General features: G+C 40.8%; 2 protein-coding genes and 1 pseudogene across 3 annotated transcripts in view; all 3 read right to left on the bottom strand.

Moving 5' to 3' along the window:
• LOC138621591 (tetratricopeptide repeat protein 28-like) overlaps positions 1-6,758 on the bottom strand; it is a 168,724-nt gene extending 161,966 nt beyond the window's left edge. Inside the window, exons 1-2 of the mRNA XM_069699755.1 lie at positions 6,538-6,758; positions 3,105-3,404 (exon numbers count right to left, since the gene is read on the bottom strand). Coding sequence (XP_069555856.1) covers positions 3,105-3,404; positions 6,538-6,567 — 330 coding nt within the window. The 5' untranslated portion in view covers positions 6,568-6,758. The remainder of the gene's footprint in view (positions 1-3,104; positions 3,405-6,537) is intronic.
• Positions 6,759-10,003: 3,245 nt separating this feature from the next.
• On the bottom strand, positions 10,004-12,065 carry LOC138621511 (L-serine dehydratase/L-threonine deaminase-like; annotated as a pseudogene).
• A 922-nt stretch (positions 12,066-12,987) lies between these two features.
• LOC138621589 (probable E3 ubiquitin-protein ligase HECTD4) overlaps positions 12,988-21,900 on the bottom strand; it is a 36,997-nt gene continuing 28,084 nt past the window's right edge. For both annotated transcript variants that reach the window (XM_069699752.1, XM_069699753.1), the window contains exons 62-76: positions 21,591-21,798; positions 21,280-21,503; positions 20,823-20,968; positions 20,612-20,715; positions 19,576-19,699; positions 18,537-18,727; positions 18,205-18,351; positions 17,991-18,110; positions 17,745-17,900; positions 17,520-17,623; positions 17,032-17,253; positions 16,772-16,938; positions 16,407-16,602; positions 15,731-15,953; positions 12,988-15,222 (exon numbers count right to left, since the gene is read on the bottom strand). In XM_069699752.1, coding sequence (XP_069555853.1) covers positions 15,086-15,222; positions 15,731-15,953; positions 16,407-16,602; positions 16,772-16,938; positions 17,032-17,253; positions 17,520-17,623; positions 17,745-17,900; positions 17,991-18,110; positions 18,205-18,351; positions 18,537-18,727; positions 19,576-19,699; positions 20,612-20,715; positions 20,823-20,968; positions 21,280-21,503; positions 21,591-21,798 — 2,469 coding nt within the window. In that variant the 3' untranslated portion in view covers positions 12,988-15,085. The remainder of the gene's footprint in view (positions 15,223-15,730; positions 15,954-16,406; positions 16,603-16,771; positions 16,939-17,031; positions 17,254-17,519; positions 17,624-17,744; positions 17,901-17,990; positions 18,111-18,204; positions 18,352-18,536; positions 18,728-19,575; positions 19,700-20,611; positions 20,716-20,822; positions 20,969-21,279; positions 21,504-21,590; positions 21,799-21,900) is intronic.

The following is a 21,900-nucleotide window of genomic DNA, read 5'->3' as shown; positions in this document are numbered from 1 at the left end:
CTTTATGCTCCATCAGGATGTCAGCATCCACTTACACAATTACTGGATATGGTGCAGCTGTAATTAAAGTCCTCTTTCAGCACTCCACACACCATGACCTTTTCCAATGCAAACACTTATTGTCTCAGTTCAATCCAAGGCACCTCCGCTGGGATGTACACTGACATTTTATGTCGGTTGAAAAAGAAAAATGAATCCAAGTAACAGCATCCACTAAAATATGTGTTTGAGCCTCATCTGAAAAATAAGGCGCGATGCTTTTTAACCACCATTAGAAGTGGGTTTCATCTGCACCTTTGGCAATAAACATTTGAGGAGACTGAATACCCCGTGATAAGCACCATCATAACCTATAATCAGAAGATATGCAAATGATAGAGATGTTTCCCCTGACACTGCAGTGCCAGTTGTCTTGTGGTTCCCTGGGAAGTCTCCTGTCAGCGCTCAAGCAGGAGAATGGGAGTGATAGCAGAAAGGGCTGTTTGTTTTACATGTCACTGCAGAAGCAGTGTTGAGAGGGAGGGACCAGCTGGAGGAGCAGAATAGATTAGAATCCATCGAGAAAGAGTAGTGTCCTCTCAGTCACTCATATAAGCCTAAAAGGCACTCGTGGCACGATAAAGAATCACAGAAATGCAAATAGATGCTGATTTTTTTTTCCATCCGACATAAATGCCACGCAGCTGTCCATCAGAAAATGTAACTTAAATCCAAGTTTAGGAGTTTGCAACAGTATTGTTCCTTCTAAATTAAAAATGGACAGGAAAAGCTCGATTATACACTCTGCATTTCCTCCCGATTTCCCTCCCACACTGACTCCCAGAGACACAAAGGGTGCGCCCCTTGTCTTTGAAATGGCACCCTATTTTGTTCTCATTTAAGCTTTTTATATTCAGTAAGAGGGAGAGGTACAAAGGGCCTAAAGCTGTCTTGGGTCATTAAACCAGACATTTTCTTTCTTCGTTCAGAATGTGTTTTCTGGCACTTACAGCAGGGGAAAGCTGACAGATTAGACAGGAAGTTCCTTCACAGGCTGGCTGTGGGCTTCAGGAGGGTGGGCTGCTCGCTGGTGCTTGGGGCAGCAAAACCGTGCCTGTCACTGTTTGATGGGCCAACCCAGAAGTGCAGTCATAGGGAGGTATGATTGATGATATCATGTACTCACACAGGATTCTGAATGCCAGTACACTCCTGTGATTTAATCCCTGTTCCTTCATCAAACATCCAGGCATAGCAGATGGACTGTGCAGCACCGAGCCTTTCTTTCCCCGAGGCCAGTGCCATAAGTGTCAAGACCACCATCACCAATCGATTCTTTGAGGCGGCACTGGCTGAATACAGGAGTCGTAATATAGACCCTTCATTCATATCCACTATACACGGTGGATAGGAAAACATAAAATTGCCAAACTCTGATTAGAAGACCAGAGTGCAGTTAGAGCTAAATGGGAATTTTTTTTTTTTTTTTTTTTTTAAATATCAGAGCAAAAACTAAGAAGACAGATTTGTTGTGACCTTGGTCTTAAACTGTCTATTTGTCAAGTAGAAAACCCTCCTTTCACAAAATGATTACACATGTTTAATCACATTTCTGGCTTTCCGAAAGCCAGTCATAATGAACATTTAGCTTTTCTTGCCCCCACTAAATGGCGAAAATAAAAAATAAAAAAGCATCTTGGAACTCAAATTGGTTGAGTGCCTTTTTCTTTTTTTTACTTAATGCATGAAAAACCTTAGTTTGATAAGACTGACCCCTAGTGGTGATTCAATAAACCTAAGCATACAACCATCTGCATAACTGCCAATCCCACAAATGTATTAAACCCTTTCTCTTATGTTACAAAGTAAAACAGACAGGTCAAGCTATACATCGACATCGAGACTGATAACGGAAACTTGAGGATCAGAGTCAAAGCTGTCAGGTAGTAAATCCAGGAATAATATGAGCTACACAGCTTAGATTAAGCCAACCATCCCCCAGTCAGCCAACAAAGAGTCCATTGTACTTGGATAGCATATAAAGAGAGGAGAATGATTTTGGCAGTGATTTTCAATTATAGTTTGGCCACACTAGCCTCAGAGGGTTATGAAATCTCTCCCAAATGACGGAGATGTACTCTGTGTTAGATGCTCAGGCGCTCGATCGCGAAAGTACAACATACTGTAAAGGCTATTGTTGTTGACACAAAAACATTGTACTGTTGGACCACAACTGTATATTTATAAGAACAGAAATATGAAGGATGGATGTCAGATCTCTGCAAAGGTACATTTTTACAGAAGAGGAAATCTACCTCGGCATACGAAGATACACGACCTCAGATCAAAGAAGAGGTGGCCGCTGATGCATCATTGGTAGCGACAAATTATCATCAATACCACTCTACCACATTATCATCAATCTCTCTCTCGAAAGACAAAAGTATCTCTCCATGCTAAATCATGAAATCGATGCATTTCTATCACTGAGAGGAATTGGTCTCCTACTGATCTCAGTGGCTGAGTAATGTGAAATCTATCACAGGGTAGTCCGCGTGGCCTGGACAAGATCAGAGACAAGACCCCAGAAAAGTTTGTATTGATTAGCGGGAGCCACAAGAATGAAACTGAGGAGCGCAAATGTGATTGGAATTTGAAACACTTTGAACTGAAGCTAAAGCATCTCATTTTAGTGAAATTAAAAAGGAACTGCACAAAATAATTTCCAGTACAACAACAATAATAAAACTGAGGTGCTAGATTACCTTACCAGTTGTACTGTTATTATCTACTACACTAAAACTCTTATAGAAATATATCTTTTTTTGTAAACACACATGACATTTCACACATTTTTAAGCCAGCCTGTTCCTGTGCAGCCAAGTGCTGATACAGTTCAAATTGGCAAGGACATGGACATCAAAGCCCAAACATTGAGATTTAGAATTCTTGGCAATGACACTCAGTTTGTTCAATAGTCAATAATTCATATGTTAAAAAAATTAAATGGGAAACAGCTTGAAAAACTCAAGACTTGTCCCTTCTTTTTCATGGATTTCTGCTGTTGCAGCATAGAATGTATAATTTGGGTGAATTCACAGTTTAAACTGTTGAGGCACACTTACCTTTGGCCACTTGGGATTAAGTTCACAAGCTTTTTCAGAATCATCCAGAGCTGCTTGGTGTTGGCCCAGTTTGAGAAAAGCTGCTGAGCGGTTACTATACAGGATGCAGTTCTGCGGGTCGGCTTGCAACGCGTCGCTGTACAAATAAACGGCTGCCTGAAAGTCACCTCGCTGACACGCCTCGTTGCTCTGCTGCACTTTCTCCATGAACTCCGCTTTGCTGAGACCATACCTGACCCCGTCGTCTCCAGAAATACACCGGACAGGTCGGCCCGCCGTCCGGGCGGCGAAGATTGAAAACTGGAGGAGTGGACAGAGAGTGCAGGAGACATGATCAGTCTGACTGAAACACATCACAACACTTGAACCAACAGGAAGTCCACAAAGCAAAGCACGCATAGCATTGAGCTGTCATTGTAGAAAAGCACAGGTGAGGAGAAAAAAAAAAAAATCATTAATGCTGGCTCAGTTCCATCAAGTGTCCTGGGAAGCCATCATAGTGAACACATGAACACAACGAGGACCCTTGAAGTAGCTCATTTAAATGGAATGCAGCCATTTTTAGTATTTGCAGTTACCCTGTGCTTTGGCTGCTATGACATACCAAAATATCTGCTGTGTTTTGGCACAGGAACAGCAGTCAGACTCAGAAGATGCAGCTGAAGTGTAAAGGAATGTTAATGAATGAATAAATATTAAGCAGCGTGTTTTTGAAAGAGTGTCTGACAAAGCGAGTATGTCAAACTCACTCATCTGCTCATGCAGGAGAAATAGAAAGGCACATACCGCGGCTCAATAAACCCTTTTAAAAACAGATATTTTAACATGTCATAGCGCGCAAAGCACCAGATCAATAATAACACTAATGTCTGGATTCCATTTGACTTTACCAGCTTTCTCTCCCTGCTATTGTGCAGGCCAGCTCGGGCTATCTCAGACACTAAACTAAATGTGCATTCTCGAGCAACTAGGAGAATACGCCTGCCGGACTGGGAATATCCCACAAACCGAGTAGGAGGTTTTTGAGAGCTCAGAGAAGTAGTTTTGATGCACTTGACATGACAGCGTTTGTAGTGGGGAAAAAAAAAAAAATCTACTTGCTCCAAAAATAAGGTGAAATAGCAAGACTTGGTTAGCCTATCATAGCTAGTTTGCCAACTGTGTTAAATGTTAAAAAATGGCAGTACATTAGGAATGTGGCGCGCAAATAATATTGACGTCCCGACCTCCGTTTGTTCCTTGTGTTGGTTTATATAAACGATGACGAGGTTGTTTGTTACTTTTCTGTATTCAGACAGCAGAAATGAAGCAGGTTTCCAGGGAGCAGCCATGCCGCCTGTTTGTTTTCCTTTCATGGACTCACAGTTTGGAAGTGGGATGTTTTCAAATGGGAACTTTTTCTAATTCCCAGCTGTTGAACACACGATGGTGTTAGTGTTATTTGTTCCACCTTGTTCCAAGTTAATGTTATTGTCTACTGTAATAAAAAAAAAAAGTGGTCTCATGCAACTCTACTGAGCTTTATTTTTTTCTTAAATCAAAATTTTAAGTGGCACATTGAGACACAGCATTTGAGGACCACCGCAAATCCCATTGTTAACTTAAAGAATTTAATGAGGCACATTTCCTCCTTCTGTTTTTTTTTTTCTGTCATGTTCATAGATTAAATAATAGTTTAAAAAAAATTATCCAAGTCATTGCAGATAAACCTTTTGTTTGAATAAAGACTTTTTTTTTATTCGAGAACTCAGATTGCTAGTTTTGTTCATACATCAGCCTTAAACTAAAGCATGCCAGACTTTATATTTCACTTCCTGCTACTGTAGTTCAAAATAAAGTTTTTTTTTTACTGTTTACAGCCATTCACTTCATAATCACTTACACGTTAACTGTATCAGGTTAAAACACAAAACAACAGTCTAAAGCTCAACCTAACAAAGTCATTGTCTTTGCACTGATAAATCTCCTTCATCAATACGATAACACAGCTTTACAATGCTTTCTGTGTTGTGAGATTTAAACTGTTGTGGTTCCCATTCATATTCAGCTTCAACCACTCTTGAAGCAGCTAGCAGGAAGAACAATTGTCCTGACTCTCAAGTTTTACAGTAACTGTATCCACCCAGTAACCTCTGATTACACTAAGTAGGTGGATGTCGTGTCCGCTCAACAGGGACGGTTTGCTGAGTATTACTGAATCATGAAATTCATCTCAGGTTGCACATTTTTTTTGGGCCAGCTTCCACTATAGGCCACCTCTTTCTCACCACACCTCCTCCGGCTGACTTCTAGGATAGGGCAGGCTTAGTAATTACTTCCAGAGGCCCCGGGAGTAGAAGCAGCACGATCACTTTGGGTATCAAGTAGATTCAACATCAGGTTACAATGCAGCGGCAACCAGCTGCACCCTTTGACCTTCATATTTTCCACCTTCTTTTGATCTTTTCTATATGACAACTGTTAAATCACGACAAGTAAAGGATTGACTTCCTGATTTGCTTTGCATTGGCAGGACATTAAACTTCATATTGCACTTTTAATAGAAAATACAACAGCTGAGAATTGGCAAAATTGAAAACATTCTGCAAGATAAAGGAAAGAATACCTGGCTGCTGTGTGCACTGAGGTTTGAAAACAGGGTTTGTTGCTTTGAGTGCCATTGAGAGGCAACCCACCTCTCAGAAATGCTCAAACAGGCTGAGAGAGTGACATCCACACCACAATGCTGACATTCAAAGGTTTGCTCCAAAAGAAAATGTCAGAAGAAGCATCTATTATTGATTCGTGCTTCCAGGGTACAACAGCATGTCGTTTTTTTTTTTTTTTTTCTCTCTCTGCTCCAACATACAGGGGGCTGCCTACTGTATGTGGGCAGCACGGGGCAGGAAGGGTGGAGAGTGAGACATAATGAGAGCCTTCACAAACACGGAGGACACCCTACCGATATAATCATAAGGAGACAGAGATAGAGAAGATATTAACTCAACTCACCGCAGGGAAAGTTTATCTGGACTGCACATATTTACATTTCTGTTTGGGAATTATGTGGATTTGCTCATGGCAATACACAAACTTTTCTGCCACAGCAGGGTCTTGGCTGTGCAAAATTCTCTGCTCATGCAACAACAAAATGAGTGTGGTTTTTTTTTTTTAGGTTCACGGCCTGTTTTTTGTTGTTGTTTTTTTCATCTACATTTAATCAAATTTATGTTGTGTATTGTCTACTCCAGGAGAGCCCTGTGCAGCACAGAGATATATGCGTGACTGGAAAATCGATAGAGGTCTTTTACGAGGTTTGAGCAGGAATGGTCATTTGGTATTTCCTGTCCGGGACGCGGGGTAAAAAGTGATTCGAGGGGCATTAAAATGCCACTAACTACAAAATGATAGCTTGCACGCCAGTTTTGGTTTTAATGGTTTTAAATCTGTTTACCTTTTCTTTCAGAGTCGCTTGCTTCTCCATCCTGTCTGGCTGCTTTGGTTTGCGCGTCGGGTTATCGCTCTCATCCCATCACACTCTTTGTTGACTTTATATCAACTATTTGTGCATCAAGAAGTGTTCCAGATAAAAACCAAAAAGTCCACATCGCAGTGAAAGAGTCGATCATGTGCGAGGAAATCCACTAAAAGTGAGCCGTGTGGCGTCCAGGAGAAACTTTTCTCAAGGAAAGTGCGCCATGTTGTCAAATCTTTTCCTTTTTTTTCTTGTCTTTTTCCCCTGTTGCCATAGCGGATTTCTGAGCGCTGCGCACAGACAGGCAAGAAGTGAAGATCTGTGGGAGCCTGAGTCAGGGGAAGAAAAATCCAGTTCCAAAGTGCTGCAGTTTTTTTTTTTTTTTTTATGGGTTTTGGACGTTTTGCAAACCATAGAAAGGGAAATGTCGGCTAATATTTAGTTCAGAGCTGTTTATCAACTCTTTAAGGGCATGGGTGCAAATAAAACGAGGCCACCTCTCTCAAGCAAACAGTCGCCTCTGGTATGGTGCAGGTCTTGTTGTTGCACCATAAATAAGAGTGTCCAACTAGGAAAAACACAGCAGCTTTCAAAGATAGCTGACATTTCAGACAGTGACCCCGACATGGTAAAAAAAAAAAAAAAAACTGTAGTGTTAAAATAATTGGCAAAACCACCACAAATCCAATTGTAAAACTAGAATCATGGCTTTAAAGGTGCAATTTATAATTCCTAGCATGTAATACCAATTAGTATGATAGGGGGCGATAGTGAGTTACCATCCCATTCATATCTGGTCTCGGGAGTTTTTCTGGATAGTTTGTGTTGTCATTTGCTGCACTGTAGATCTATTTTTGAATTGTCCAAACAAGGTCAGTATGACGTGTGTAGGCTACATAAAATTGCCTTGGTTTGGTAGATAGTTAGATAATGAGAAAACTGTGCTCCTCATATACAACTCCCCAAGCGTGAAGCTGAAATGACTCCATATCCCCCCTGGTGGATGGTTGCAGTATGAGTCAAACTAAAGAAATCTATGTACACTTTCCAGGCTTCACAAAAGCTATAATAGGCTGTAACCATCTTGGAATAATGCCAAAATCGTATACATCATTACTGCCAAATGTGACCACAAACAATAGTACAGACCTAAATCTGCATATATTTTTACATGGCTCAAAAACAGTTACATCATTGGTACGCCGATTCAAACGCAGCCTATGTAGGGTACACCCGGAGAGGGTACTACTAGGATCTGGTGTCAACCCGGCAATACAGCTTTTCACAGCAGACATTTTGGCAAACCAAGAGAAGCACAAATAATGTAGCTGCACACCATTTAGGTTGATTAGTTCCAGGGCCCTGATAGCGTGTGCGCTAACTGATGGCATCAAACAGAACCTTCATTCATGATATCAATTATTTCCAGGGATTGAAGTGGGGAGGTGTTTACCAGAACACAGTTGGTGTGCCACTTTTCTTGCACACCAACATTTTCTATAAGCTTCCAGTACTCTTTTCTGCCCCCTTAACATTAGGTTATGTGGGCAAGTCATACTGACCCGAAATAAAGTATTACAAAATATCTAGTGCTTGCTAAATTCATGTTGGCATCAAATATTGAATCAGATAATACAAACTGTCTACTGATTCTCTGACATTATTGTCTGGAATTCATTTAGTAGATGACAGAAGTCACTAAATTCCCCTACTTCTTGTTTCCACTTCAAAATTAAAAGCCTTCTCGTGTTTCGGTAATGGTCCAGGCATCTACTGTACAGAAGATGGTTGGAATCACATCTGATGTGACTTTCTGTTACTATCATCGCCACTAGATCTCAGTATACCTTATGTCCTGTTCAGATGTAGCCTATTACTGAGAACTGTCATCAGATCTGCTGCTTGGGATTAGTTTGATGATTGCATATAGGAACTATATATAGGCTACTTGTGCAGAATAAATGGATTCATATGGTCTTCACTGCAATAACCATATTTATTAACCAAAAATGAATTGCAAACTTCATGGTCCAGATATGTATCAATAAACGACTTCTTCTAGCCCTGAAGACTGAGATTGAAATACTAATTTGTTGAAATTTTGCAGACATAAACAGAATTAAAACTACAAGGAGTGATATGCGGGCCTTCGCATGCTGCACGTCGGGGATCCAGCGGGTCGGGCTGCTATTCAATTTTTTTTTTTTTTTTTTATAATTCAACTTATTTTATTTAAGTTAATTCAATTAAATGTTTTTTTTATTAATTCAACTTATTATATTTAAGTTAATTCAATTCAATTTTTATATTTATTTTAATTAATTAATTTTATTTAAATTAATTCAATTCCATTTTTTCACATTAATTCAACTTATTTTATTTGAGTTCATTAAAAAATGAATTAATTCAATTCATTTTTTTTATTAATTCAAATTAACAAAATTAATCAATTAAATTTATTTTATTTTATTCAATTCAATTTTTTTTAAATTAAATACATTTTATTAATTAAATTGAATAACAATGGGGCTTTCGCATCGGTGCTCAGGTCCTAATGATGATCTAATAACACCATGAAAACAGGAACACTGGTGCAAATGTATGCTCTCAGATTGAAAATGTTCTTTGTATGTGCAGCTCTTCACCAGCAGATGGTGTAACAATGCTTTACCAGAAAGCCTCTGGCCTCATATATAGCTTATAGCTTGACAGTTGCATATTTTTGAGAAAAAATTGTTCATTTATAGTTAATGTCCTATATATACATATTTGGAAATAGGTGCCTTGGGTATTGTCCTGGTTCAAGGTTAAAAAATTACACTGTGAGATTCGTACAAACTATAATATGAATCCATGAAAATGTTTGCTTCATAAAATGTTGCATTTAGATTTTCCAACATGTAATACTGATTGCAAAGATAAACATGTAAGCATGGACCAAACTGTGACAACTACTCTTGTTTTGATTGTTTTTTTTAATTTAAAGCTGTGTCTTTGATCAAACCAAAGATTATTGTCAAATCAGATTCAATTTCAGGAATTTCTACTGTTTGGTTGGGCCTTCACTGTAAAGAAAAAAGAAAGGAGAAAAGATTTTAGGCACATATTTTGACATAATAGATCCAGGCCTAAACCCTAACTCTTTGTATAATTCAGTTTCTTCAATATTGAATCGATCTGTGTGGAAATACTTTTGACCAACTTGACCTGGCTGGAAGACACTGCTGAGTCATAAACTTTGTCATGCTCTGCAGTGTGCCCATGTTGTCTGTGATGACTAAGTCCATTCACTAATATGTTGGATATTGTAGGTCAAATTTAAAGCTATTAACTGTTGTTGCAAACGGTTAATAATATGTGAGATTGTAATTGAGCTGTAGGCCAAATCAAAGTGCTGTACACAGCAAATGCAATACATATACAGAATTTATGTATGTTTTTTGTTTTGTATGTGTTTATTGAAATAACAGATATACGAAAAAGACTATAATCCAAGCGACTGTAAAAACATTTTAACGTCAATAACATCATTATTATGGCATTTAAAAATATCAGAAGACAATAGTCAGCAGTTAAAAACATAAACACATTGTAAGCAAACAGTTACAGATTGAACTGGATATTTTACCGTGTAAACATGGACTTTAGTACTCTATTATGGTTTCGAATACTTCAATCTTTGACATTTCCCTCATGTAATTTCTTGATATTGGCCAACACTAATATATAGGAATCAAACATACACCAGACGTCCACTCACATATTGTGTGTGTGTTGGTTAAAGCTTATGTCGCGAGGGAGTGATTTGATCTTTATTTTACATACCATCTGCAGACAGGAATAAGAACGGTCAAAACAGAGAAATGACTGAGAAATATAATGTATTCATATATTATATACATTTCGATGTATAAAAGCAGGAGAACAACACAGAAGCACTTTTACAAAGCACGCTTACTAAATACAAATGCATCCTAAATGCGTCAGTGTACACATTTTTTGTTTTTCTGGTCGAAGTCTCTCTAGTCAAAAACTATATTCAACACTTTTATAAAATAATTTAAAAAAAAAGAATAAAAAAGAATCCCTCCAGCAGCTCGTCTTCATGTTTTTCAGTCTCGGTGCTCACAAGTGTGTCAGTCTGGAATGATCCGGTCTATGGAGCACTTTGAATAATAAGGGTTCAGGGACTGAGACCAGCTGGAGAAGGAGAGAAAAGGTCAAGAAGACCCAAGGTAGTCAGCAGCATTAGATAATGCCGAGTTGTTGTTGTTTTTTTCAGCCTCTTCAGTTGCTCAATGCTGATGTTGTTGCCGCCGCCGTACACCACAATGACCACCGGGCCGAGGCGCTGTGCCAGCTTGCCCTCGTCCTGCAGCCTTTTGATAATGCCACTGTACACAGCTGCACCACAGGCGGGCTCCACCAGGACCTTCTCGTGTCATCTACACGCGGAGGAAATACCCGGAGAGATCACTCTCATAGCTGATCATTTTATATTCGTTGTTCATCTGTTCAGGTGCAGGTTGTGCTCACCTACAAAGCGTTCCACTACTTCTGAGAAAACGGCATGCTCCTCCACCAGTTTCATTGTCTGTGCAGAGACCCTTGTCAGGCCCAGGGTGGTCGCAACACTGAAGAGAAAAACACAAGGTCAGTTTTCAACACAAGAAGAGCAAATTCAGACATTAATGCAAACAAAATTGGGAAGTAATATGGTATTTAAAAAAAAAAAAAAAATTAGGCTCATGTATCATACCTTGTAATTGCAGGTAAAGTGACAAGCTCTCCAGCCTTCACGGCTGCATCGAGGCTGCGTGCTCCCATGGTGTCCATGGCTACAATGGGCAAGTCAGCCCAGTCGGCACGGCGCGGTCCCTCCACCACTCCGTCCAGCAGGCCTCCGCCTCCCACCGACGGGCACCTTCGCTCCCGGCTTCTCCCTCAGGTCCTGCTCCAACTCCTCCACCAGAGACCTGTGGCCTTCCCTTTACGCACAAAACGCAGCCTGTCAGTTTCAACACTGATTTCACCAGTCTGACGCAGACAATCTGCGCACGCTGCAGCCTTATTTTGTGCGTTATAAAATGCTGATATATCTCAACTAGCCCAAGATTTCTGTCGTTTGTGGTTGTGTTTGACACTTTGACTGTGACGTCTAACGCGTAAAGGAATTTATCTGACGACCCCTGAAAGATAACACATCTGACATAACACCTCATTCAGCCCCTGCAACTGGACACATGGATGACCGTGCATGATAAGACAGGTGTCCATATTCAATGCTTTCATTCAAAGCCTGAAAAAGACAAGATAGAGCCTCATAAGAGTCATAGAGTCTGTTTCGAGACTCTACTAACTATAAACATCCACATGTGCCGTTTCGTCATATCGGCTGTACTCGCTGTTAGAAAATAAAACCCCGATACAGGGACGTGATCGTTGTTACATTACATTTAGCTGACGCTTTTATCCAAAGCGACTTACAATAAGTGCATTTCAACCATGAGGGTACAAAAACCCAGAACAACAGGAATCAAAGAAAATACAATTTCTTCAAGAAAGCCAGTAAGTACAGTAGGTGTCATTTTAAGCGCTACTTTAGGTTGCAAAAGCCGTTAACGGCTGACTGGCACGTCGACACACCTTTTGGATACCCCGAAGTTCACAGCATTCAATTGGCCGGAGGTTTAGGGACGTGGCCCTTTTCCTGCATGCTCATTGGCCTGGGGGTCCTTGGAGCGAGGAGAGGAGGGACCTTATGTCAGAAATAGAGGAGAGAGGAGACATATGTGCTGCGTGTGAGGGACAGTAATGTTGGAGCCGTTCCCAGAATTCCTAATATTTTAGATTTGATAATACATTTGAGAAATTGTGCTTATAAATACAGGAAAATTAAATCGATAAAGGGGTAGACTGATATTTTTGTTGTTGACTCAATTTCTTGAACAAATAAGTTAACAGTGTAACACAGATACTGTATATCACATTACTTGCAGATGGTTTCTTTTGAATTTAGCTGAAGAGACAAAGTGAGTCAGTGAGGAGCACGACTGGAGATCCAGCTAGAACTGGCCTGGCCCGGCACTTGCTGCTTTGAAAAGGTGTCTGGTTTACAGGCAGCGGTGATGTAACCAGAGTCGGGGCCTCATAAAAAGCATGATCTAAAAGAGACAAAACATGCTTCAAGCGTCATGATGACCGCTCATTGTTCCCTGCAGAAATGTAACAGGCATGTCCATTACACCGCCTGAACACTGGGCGGTCAGGTATGCAAATGACCTGTTTCGCAACAGAAAACATCCACTTATAAAACATGTTATTTCAGACACTCTGGTAGTTCATTTCAACAATATTTTAAAGAACAATAAAAGTAAAGAAACACAGAAATATACTGTATCAAAGTAACAGAAATAAGCAGTATTTGTACATGAAGACATCTCTTTATTGTGACACAGAAATCTCAAATGCCATCTGATTCTTTACATCTGTATAATCCATTTTAGATATGTTAAGTTTCTGATGTGCAGAGGTAAGACAGTAAAAGTTAAGTTAATGCAACCATAAATAATTGTAATAAATATCAAGTAAATGTACAGCACACATTTTATCGCAACACCTCTTTGTATGGATATGTCCTTTTTATAACCGTTATCCACTCCTCCTGCGGAGGAGGAAGTAGAAGAGAGAGCGTCCCTGTTAGCAGCGGTATATCATCCCGAAAAGAACTGAACCAAAACCCAAAAACTTGCAAGCGATTCAACAATCCAATGAGTCAAACATCAATTCTGTTGTGTTTTGCTGTTCTATCCAAGTAAAATGGCGAATTTTACTCACACAAGAAAACATGTTTCACCATGAGTAGAAGAAATTGAATCCATCTGAGTACAAGACAAAGGTGATAAGATTATTGGTAGTTCCAAAATTCTTAAAAAATAACAACACAACAAACTGGATATCTAACAGACATCACCGAGTTTGCTCATTTTTAGAATCTTTTCTTGGAAGAGTAGTGCAAACCAAAAACCAAAAATGATAAGGTGAAGTGAATTAGCAATTCATAAAAACTGCCATCAAACATAAGTTCAGTCTATTTAAAAAAAAAAAAAAAAATTCTATTTAATTTTTTACAGAGCTAAACATTTGGTTATGGATAAAATGAAAAGACAAAAAAAACAAAAAAACAAAAAACAAACAGCAAAATCCTGTTTGTCTTTCATTAAAGTAAACTATAAGAAGGCAGAACTCCAGACCACCCGCCACCACTCCCCCAGTGTATGTGTGTAGATTGTGTATGTTGGGGAGCGGAGGAGGGTGGGGGGGGGGGATTTGTTGCACATTCAGTAGCAGTAGCACACAGACAAAGTGGGAGAGCAGTTCATGAGATCTCCTTCCCATTTTCACAAAGCAACGCAGGTTTCACAAACCTGAAGAGTATCAGAACCAGCAGGCCTCTGTCATCATCCAGTCCACCTGACCTCCCATGCTGCCACAGCTACTCAGATCTCAAAAAAAAAAAAAAAAAAATCAAAGAGCAATTTCAAAAACTAATAGATTAATATGAGTTTTTACATGACTTAAATACCCTCTCTCTTCAGAGACTTGAATAAAATGTATTCAGTTTATATAGGCATAAGTTAGTTTGTCCATTAGCAGTTCATTTTTTTTTTTTTTTAAAACAGGCAGTAACTATATAACATCCTGTACAGCACTTGTTCACATCTTCTGCCTGCTCAGAGCTGACATGGTCAAAAGTAGGCAGCGTCACATGTTTCATTTTCCTGGCAGCAATCGTACCTCCAGCTCAAATGTCGAATGAATGAATGAAAATCATTTGGGGTTTTTCTTTTCGAACACAACCAGCATCGCCCTCCAGAGAGAGGCTCCTACAGCAAAGGCATGGTTCAGACACATCAGCCCCACAGAGGGCAGGCAGAGGGAGGCAGCGATAGGTTAAGCATTAAGAGAGTCAAAGTTTGTTTATTTTCCAATTCCAGCAACTTAAGAGTGCTGAGATCACGATTTCAATGCTAAAAACGTTCAGCAATCATGAATTGAACTTACAACTATAAAGTGCTGATCTGAAGTTCTCCCCATTCAGGTGTTAAATTCACAGAACTTGACAGGACCTTATGACCCTCTGATAAAGGGAAAGGAAGGGTAAACGGTCTCACAGTTGTTTCACTCTCATGCCAAACCTCAAACTCAGTGCAACCAGAACAGAGACTTGTCGACAACGTCAGTGCTGATTCAGATTATCTTCCCTGAATTCCCTAAAACAAATAAAAACATGCATCAAACATAATGATGAAATGTGGTATTTGTGTAAACTGCAATAAAAAGGCAAAACAAAACATGAATTGCCACCCAAAATAAAATACAATTTAATTAGGTTGGTGCAGCAGTGCATAAAGGACTGTTGTCTGTCTCAGAGGAAGGTCCAGGAGGTGTGGGGGCGGAGGGGTTGAAAGTAAAGGGTAAGTCGTTAGGTTCGCATGTTTGGGAACGTTGGGTTGTCAAGTTTTCTTCAGCCGCTGAGAGGGTCCTCGCGGTAATGGATGGCGTAGCGCAGTTTCTCCAGCATCACGTCCAGAGAGGTGTACTGGGGCAGTTTCACCATGAACATACAGGTCTCCACTCGAATGTAGCGCGAGTCTGGCTGACCTGGAGAGGAAACAGGAAATCAGGCGGTACTTCTTTTCTATAATGACAAACTGTTAACTATGTTCACCACTCGAGTTGTTCATGAAACTGCAGATGCTGATGAGTTGATGTGTAACAAGTGCTCGTGATAATACGTTTGTCCAGGTGATAAAACGCGATCTTATCGTTAGTAAATGATAGTAGACTTTGTTTTAGCCTGTAATTGTATCATGTGACTCAGCAGATCCCACTTCCTTGAAAGAATTTAAGTTCACGCATCAGAAATCTGTGTCTTCTTACATGAAACCATTCCGTGTCTCACTATTATAGAAACATATTTATTTACCAACACAATCGTACCATGGCAAACAACATGGTCAAAGTCTGTCTGAGGTTGCAAGACAAGATGAGCTGTTTTGATAATCACTATCAGTAGTTTCTGCACCAACGGCACAAACACAAGTGCCACACAGAGAGAGCAGGCCTTTGTGTCCAATCGGAGCCCCGATGAAACGTGGTAAGGTATTACCTGCAGCTCCATCAGGAGGGGCGATCTTCATGGGGTACGGGGGAACGTGGGCGGTGTCCGGCCCCCCGTCCTTGCAGGGGCAAGTGAACGGGATGCGCTCCTGGTTGCACGCAAACTTGATGAACTTGCAGAGTTCCTCCTGTGTGAACATCTCCAGGGCGGTCCAGAAGAACTCGATGTGCTGGTCGGTCTCCATCAGACCCACTTGATACATGGTGTGAGCCTACAGAGAGAGAGAGAGAGATTTTTTTTAAAGCCCAAGTTGAACTTTTGTTCAACTTTCTTGTTTACCAAAGTGGAACTGTTTTACAAGAGCCTGTAGGCATTGTGTATTACTCCACCACTGTTCTGTCAGATCATTTAGAATGGCTAAAAAAAATTGCATAGCAACCAAAGGACTTCAGAAAAATGTGGGTCCCGAAGGCAGGATCAGTTGAGAACCACTGGTTTCTAACATATCTCTCTAATCCATAGATCTACCATGTATCTACAGTAAAAACTACCCACATGGAGGTGCCTTGATTACAACTGACACTGAAATATGTGTTCGTGGTTCACTCGGAGCAGGTTTATGTGGGAGCTACGAGGTGTCAGGGTTGTTTTGTAATGTAATAAAACAGATCTCAGAAGACTCTTACACACATATGCCGTTCTAGAACTTTGTATACAGCTTTACCTTGAGGAACTCCAGGTTGATGTAAGGCAAGCCGCAGGTGCGCAGCTCGATCTCTAGGGGGCTGAGCATCGTGAGCAGCTGCAGGGGAATGATGGAGCTGAGGCCTGCACGCACTGCTGTCATACACTCCACGTTCTGCAGCTCTCTCAGACGAAGGCTGCGCACCGCCCGTGCATACACATCCTTGTTCTCCCAGCTGAGCGCACGCACGCACGCACACACACACACACAAGAAGTACACAGTGCATGCAAAATGAAAACACGTTGTAATGTGCTGTGGCGTTTAGGTAAATATAGAAAACGTAGGCTGTGTTAAGATGTTTGCTCATGTCTACAGGAATGAAAACAAGACCAATGAGCTGTACCTGACAGTGAGGCTGCGCCCTCCCTGGCAGAGCTCTACATCTTCACCGGTCATAGTGATGTAGGTAAAAGTGCAGCAGGGCCGGCTTGGCGAGTCTGGGCTTTCTCCTGAATGGTGCTGGGAGGAGATTTCGGCGCAGAGGGCCTCCAGCTCTGTCTCATCAGTCACCTGCAAGTGTCGGAGAACAGAGGTCATTTTAAGGCCACGAGAAGCATGTTAGCGGCGTGGAAAGACATTGAGGATACACTACTCGTCTCTTACATTTTCAAATTTCTTGACATAGTTGTAGGTGAGCACATCAGCTTCTTGCAGGTCCTGCTCTGGATCGAGAGACTCGCCGACGAGTCCCTTCCAAAAGGAGCCCAGCAAGTCCAAAGGAAGTGGCACATCTGCCCGGATGGCTATGCCGAGCAGCTGACCAAAGAAGTGCAACAACTGTTCCTCTGCATAGCTGATAGGGCAAGGAGTCAGGATGTACTTCCCCTGAGAACAAAAAAAACCCAGCCATGACTCATTCTTAGACGGACCGTATTCTTGGCATTGTCATACAACACCACACTCGGTAGCCTTATGGCACTTACAAATTTGCTTTTCGATAAATATGAATGTTTTTAAATTCAAAACATTTTATAGTTACTTTTCAGGCAGCATTGGGTTATCTAGACTAAAATATGTATGCCTTAATGGAAAAACAACCGAAACAAAACTAGAACATAGTAAAGACATATTAGGTACTTAAAATGTTTTACCTTATTACGGTTGGCTGCTGCACTGGGGCAGGGGAGCAGCAGGGAAAGCGCAGAACTCTGTAACTCCTTACACACCTGCCACAGGAAGTGTCTGAAGGAGCCACCTGGAGAGACACATTCATCACAGCTCCAGTTAGGTTTAAAAACAAACAAACAACAACATCGTCAAATCAAGTACAAGACTGCGAGGCAGTACAAGCAAAGATCTGAAGGAGAAAATCTAACTTGTGCCGTGAACTTCCTCTCCAGTGAAGCGGATGTTGAAGGCATAGGTTGGGTCTCCTCCACTGGCCAGTTTCACACACAGCTGGGATGACGGCACACAAGACAGCTGGCGAGCCGCCTGGCAGAAATAGGTGTTCTCTGAAGATCTGATCTCACCTGAGGGACAAATGCCAGAGACACACAAAAAAAAGTGTTTGCCAAGACGTATGCTAGACAAACATGTGGACAAGTGAAAAAGATGCCTACCTCCCACAATCTCTAGAGGGTCCAGTGTAATCTCCGGAGCAGCATGGTCAGCTGTTCGCTGCACTGTGGCATTCAGTACTCTGTTCATTACAGTGACCTTGGTGTCGTAGAAGATGAGACCTGTAACAAGTTTCCCAAATAGGTCAATACACTCATATAGTCACATCGACAGAGTCGGCCTGTCCCTGATGCATGTGTGCGAGATGCTGCTCACCTTTGGCCTCACATAGCAGCGCTGCAATGCTGTTCTGATAGGTGTGTGTCTGTCTCATTTCCACCAGTGGCAGGAAGAAACTCTCCAGGGTGTTGTTGAGCGACTGCAGCAACGCAAAGCGCAAGCGCAAGCTCTCCACTGGCACGTCTGAAAACATCCACACGATATAAAAAGTTACATATAACGGATAAATCAAAAGAAATGTCTGACATTTATTACGAACGACAATATGTATAATGGGATTCACACAATCACATTGCTGGAAGAGTCCGCTTTGTTAATTTGAATCTTGCGAGTCAGTCAGTGTAAAGATGTGTAGGCGGTTTACTCACTGAGCAGACAGGCCACACGAGGGTCGGCGGCATCACTGGGGTCCAGGTAGACTTCGTGGGGGTGCAGTCTGGCGGGTGTTATAGCCAGGTGACGGCACAGTCTGTTGATGTACTGCACCAACGCCACGTCCATTTCCAAGCTCCACTTTCTGCAGGCCTTCTGGGCGTGGCGAGTGTCTATGCAGGTGCACCTAGAATACAGACACAGGCGCTGTTAGACGAGGAGCTCTGACTATCACCGACACGTTTATACAATCTAGTACTGTATGTTAATAGGGCACTATAGATATAAAGAAACTGTATCAAATATTATAGGTGACAGTTGAAATAGAAAGATTGTGATGTCAGTTATCTATTTTTATTCGAAAACTGTTAAGCTCTCAAACACACATTTGTAATTAGATTGGCAATTTGATTTGTTTTTGGGCAAAAAGTATATTATGCAACTGTATTCAAAATAATACGCAAGAAGGTAAAATTGTATTTATTGTCAGCAGATACTCAGCAATAAAGGACTGAGAAAGAAAACTCAATGTAAATTTTTTTAAACAACTGCATCAGGATAATTTGTCATTAAGTCTGGTGAATAAAAAAAACTCAGAAACGTCAGTCAGTTTGTTGGGTAGGAAGTCGTATGTTTTATCTGAACCAGTATAATTCGTTTTTTTATGAAGAAGAGAAAATTGCAATTTAAGGCAGATGTCATTGTGCATTGAAATTTGATGACAAGTGTGGAAATCAAGAAGACTGATGACAGTAATTTATATTTTGATTGTGTTATTTAATCACTTGAAGATGACACGTTTTGTCAACACATAACAAACTGACAAAACATGCTGACAACATGTTGAAATCCTGGAAAGCCTGTGTGTGTGTGTGTGTGTGTGTGTGTGTGTGTGTGTGTGTGTGTGTGTGTGTGTGTGTGTGTGTGTGTGTGTGTGTGTGTGTGTGTGTGTGTGTGTGTGTGTGTGCGCGCACAGTATTTGAGTTACATCAGTCTGAGCGCTGGTTATTGGAGTGTGACTTTTCCAAGTCTTACCTTTCAAAGTGAAGGTCATAACCACAAGCCAAAATTGCCCTCCAGACGCTGCGGATGTCCTGCTTGGCACGGTCAACAGCAAATTTATGAAAGCCTTCCAGTGTCAGGTACTTCTCCTCTGGGACTAAAGAACACAAAGTGGTTGTTATGTGTGGCAGATCATCTCTCCTTGGGTGAAAACAGGACTCGCACTTAGTCTCGTAGAGTAGCAGAGAATCACGGCATCAAATGACTCACTTTGTCTGGCAAACAATAAAAACACAGCAAGATACATTTAATTTACAAATACATAAAACAATGACTCAAGCAGAAAATCTATACTTTTCTGTCACTGGCGGAAAGCAAGGATATTTACTCAAGCGCTGTACCCAAGTAATTTTCTAATTAAGATTAATTATTAATAATACATTTTCTAATTAAAATTAAGGTTTTATAAGAGATTACATAACAAATCATGTAATAAACTCATTAAAATACAATGAATTGTCAAAGATGAAATCTGGGGTTTCCAAACACTTTTACATGGCGTCTAGCTGTTGGGCCCATTATCATATATGCCGATGGGGGGGGGGGGGTTGAATTTAAATAATAACACAAACATTTACAACAAAATCAAAGTTAAGAGAATAGTCCAAAAATCTTACAGAAATTAGTTTATCAGAACTTGTTTTTCTCCTTCTTTCTCCTCCCGTTATTCCGGTTCCCTCAGATTTATCTGATGACAATGCACTGCATAGTAAAAGCTTTTACTTTGAAACTACATATTTATGATTTGAATGTAGGACTTTTACTTGTAATGGAGCATGTTGAATATTTTGGTAATGGTACCTCTACCTGAGTAATGGATCTTCTACCCTGTATTGTTTCATGACAAGTTTAGGCAGGGTAGAAGAGACATATATGCATACATCTGTTGGTAAAAATTATTGAGGAGAATCTAACTGATTTAACCTTTGTTGGAAACTTTAGCAGAACTCTATGTTCACTTCTGCTTCCGATGATGTGTATATTCAAAGCGGGTGTGAATATTGCCAACCTTCAGTTTTCTTTGCGGGGGATTTTTCCACATCTTTCTCATCAGGTCTGGATTTCTCAGGAGACTTTGGTTTCAGGACTGTCTTCTTCTCACTCAGTGCAGTCCTGGCAGAGGCAAGAGACCAGCAAGTTCAATTTAATCATATTGTCAGTGTGTTACTGTACCTAAACATGTGGTTGCTCTTCAAAGTGCTGCGTGGGAGATGACTCACCTGACACTGTTGAGCACAGACTTTTCCTTGGTGGGAGGCTTGGTGATGGGCCTCTTGGTGCTCACCACCTTGCCTTGATGCTGCTCCTTTCCTGCCTTGCTGTACTTGTTCTTATTGGGCTTGGGAGTGCCATACTTTCTTAGAATCTGAATAGAAACAAATTTTCAATGTTAATGTACATACAGTATAAAATGTTAGCAATTTATGTGTGCTGGTTGACCCCAAAGGGAAGCAAGGGGAGTTTTAACTTGAAAAGTGACTGCAAAATAGGAGGTGAAACTGGGTAATACTCAATGTCAACATTTTTGAGCTTTCACTGCTTATGTATACGAAAAAATATGAATGGGCAGAAGCAAATCTATGAGATACGGGGCACCAACTAAAGTTTAGGGTCAACATTTTTATTTAAAAGTATTAAAGAATACATTAAGTTTACTGTACACCACTTGTTACACACCTGTGTAAGTTGGTCTTCAAGTACTTTCTTGGGAGGTCGAACATGGGTGAAGAACGTATGCAGTAGGTTGCCGGGAGTCTGTGCGTTGATCTGCTCCTTGCTGAGGTAAATGTCAGACACTTTAACAGGCTTGGTCGGCGTGAGGCTGAGCATCTGTTCAGAGTGCACACAGCTCTTGAAAATATCTGTGAGGACATCTCGTGCTCCAGGTATAAGCTTGTCACCTTGAAAGATAGAGATTATTTAAGACTTGAATGTAGCGGAGCTAATGACACTGTGTAAAAGCAGAAAATATCTGATCAAACGCCAACCTTTGACAGACTTGTCCAGGAAGTAGTCTTCAAGGGCAGAGCTTCCCTGTGTGTCAAACAGGCTTTGGTTAACACTGGAAGCTGTGAGGATCTCCTCATTGGTCAACTCCATTAGTTCCTCTTCACCTTCCAGACTGGACAAGCCAATCAGGTCACTGCTGTTGAACAGACTGGCACGGATTTTTTCCACTTTGGCCCGAGAACGAACCTGCATTTACAGAAAGAATCACGGTTTGCTCAGACTTTTGTTTCACTTAACCAAAATGAAATGAAACTGACTAAATAGTAATAGTGCTCTGAATCAACCCAC

The sequence above is a fragment of the Brachyistius frenatus genome, unplaced genomic scaffold (assembly GCF_029030835.1).
Source record: "Brachyistius frenatus isolate BFR_SWC_R1_liver_20210118 unplaced genomic scaffold, ASM2903083v1 Contig_31, whole genome shotgun sequence".
Classification (NCBI taxonomy): domain Eukaryota; kingdom Metazoa; phylum Chordata; class Actinopteri; family Embiotocidae; genus Brachyistius; species Brachyistius frenatus.
Note: the sequence above shows the minus strand (reverse complement) of the source record. Positions and strands in the feature narration are given on the sequence as shown.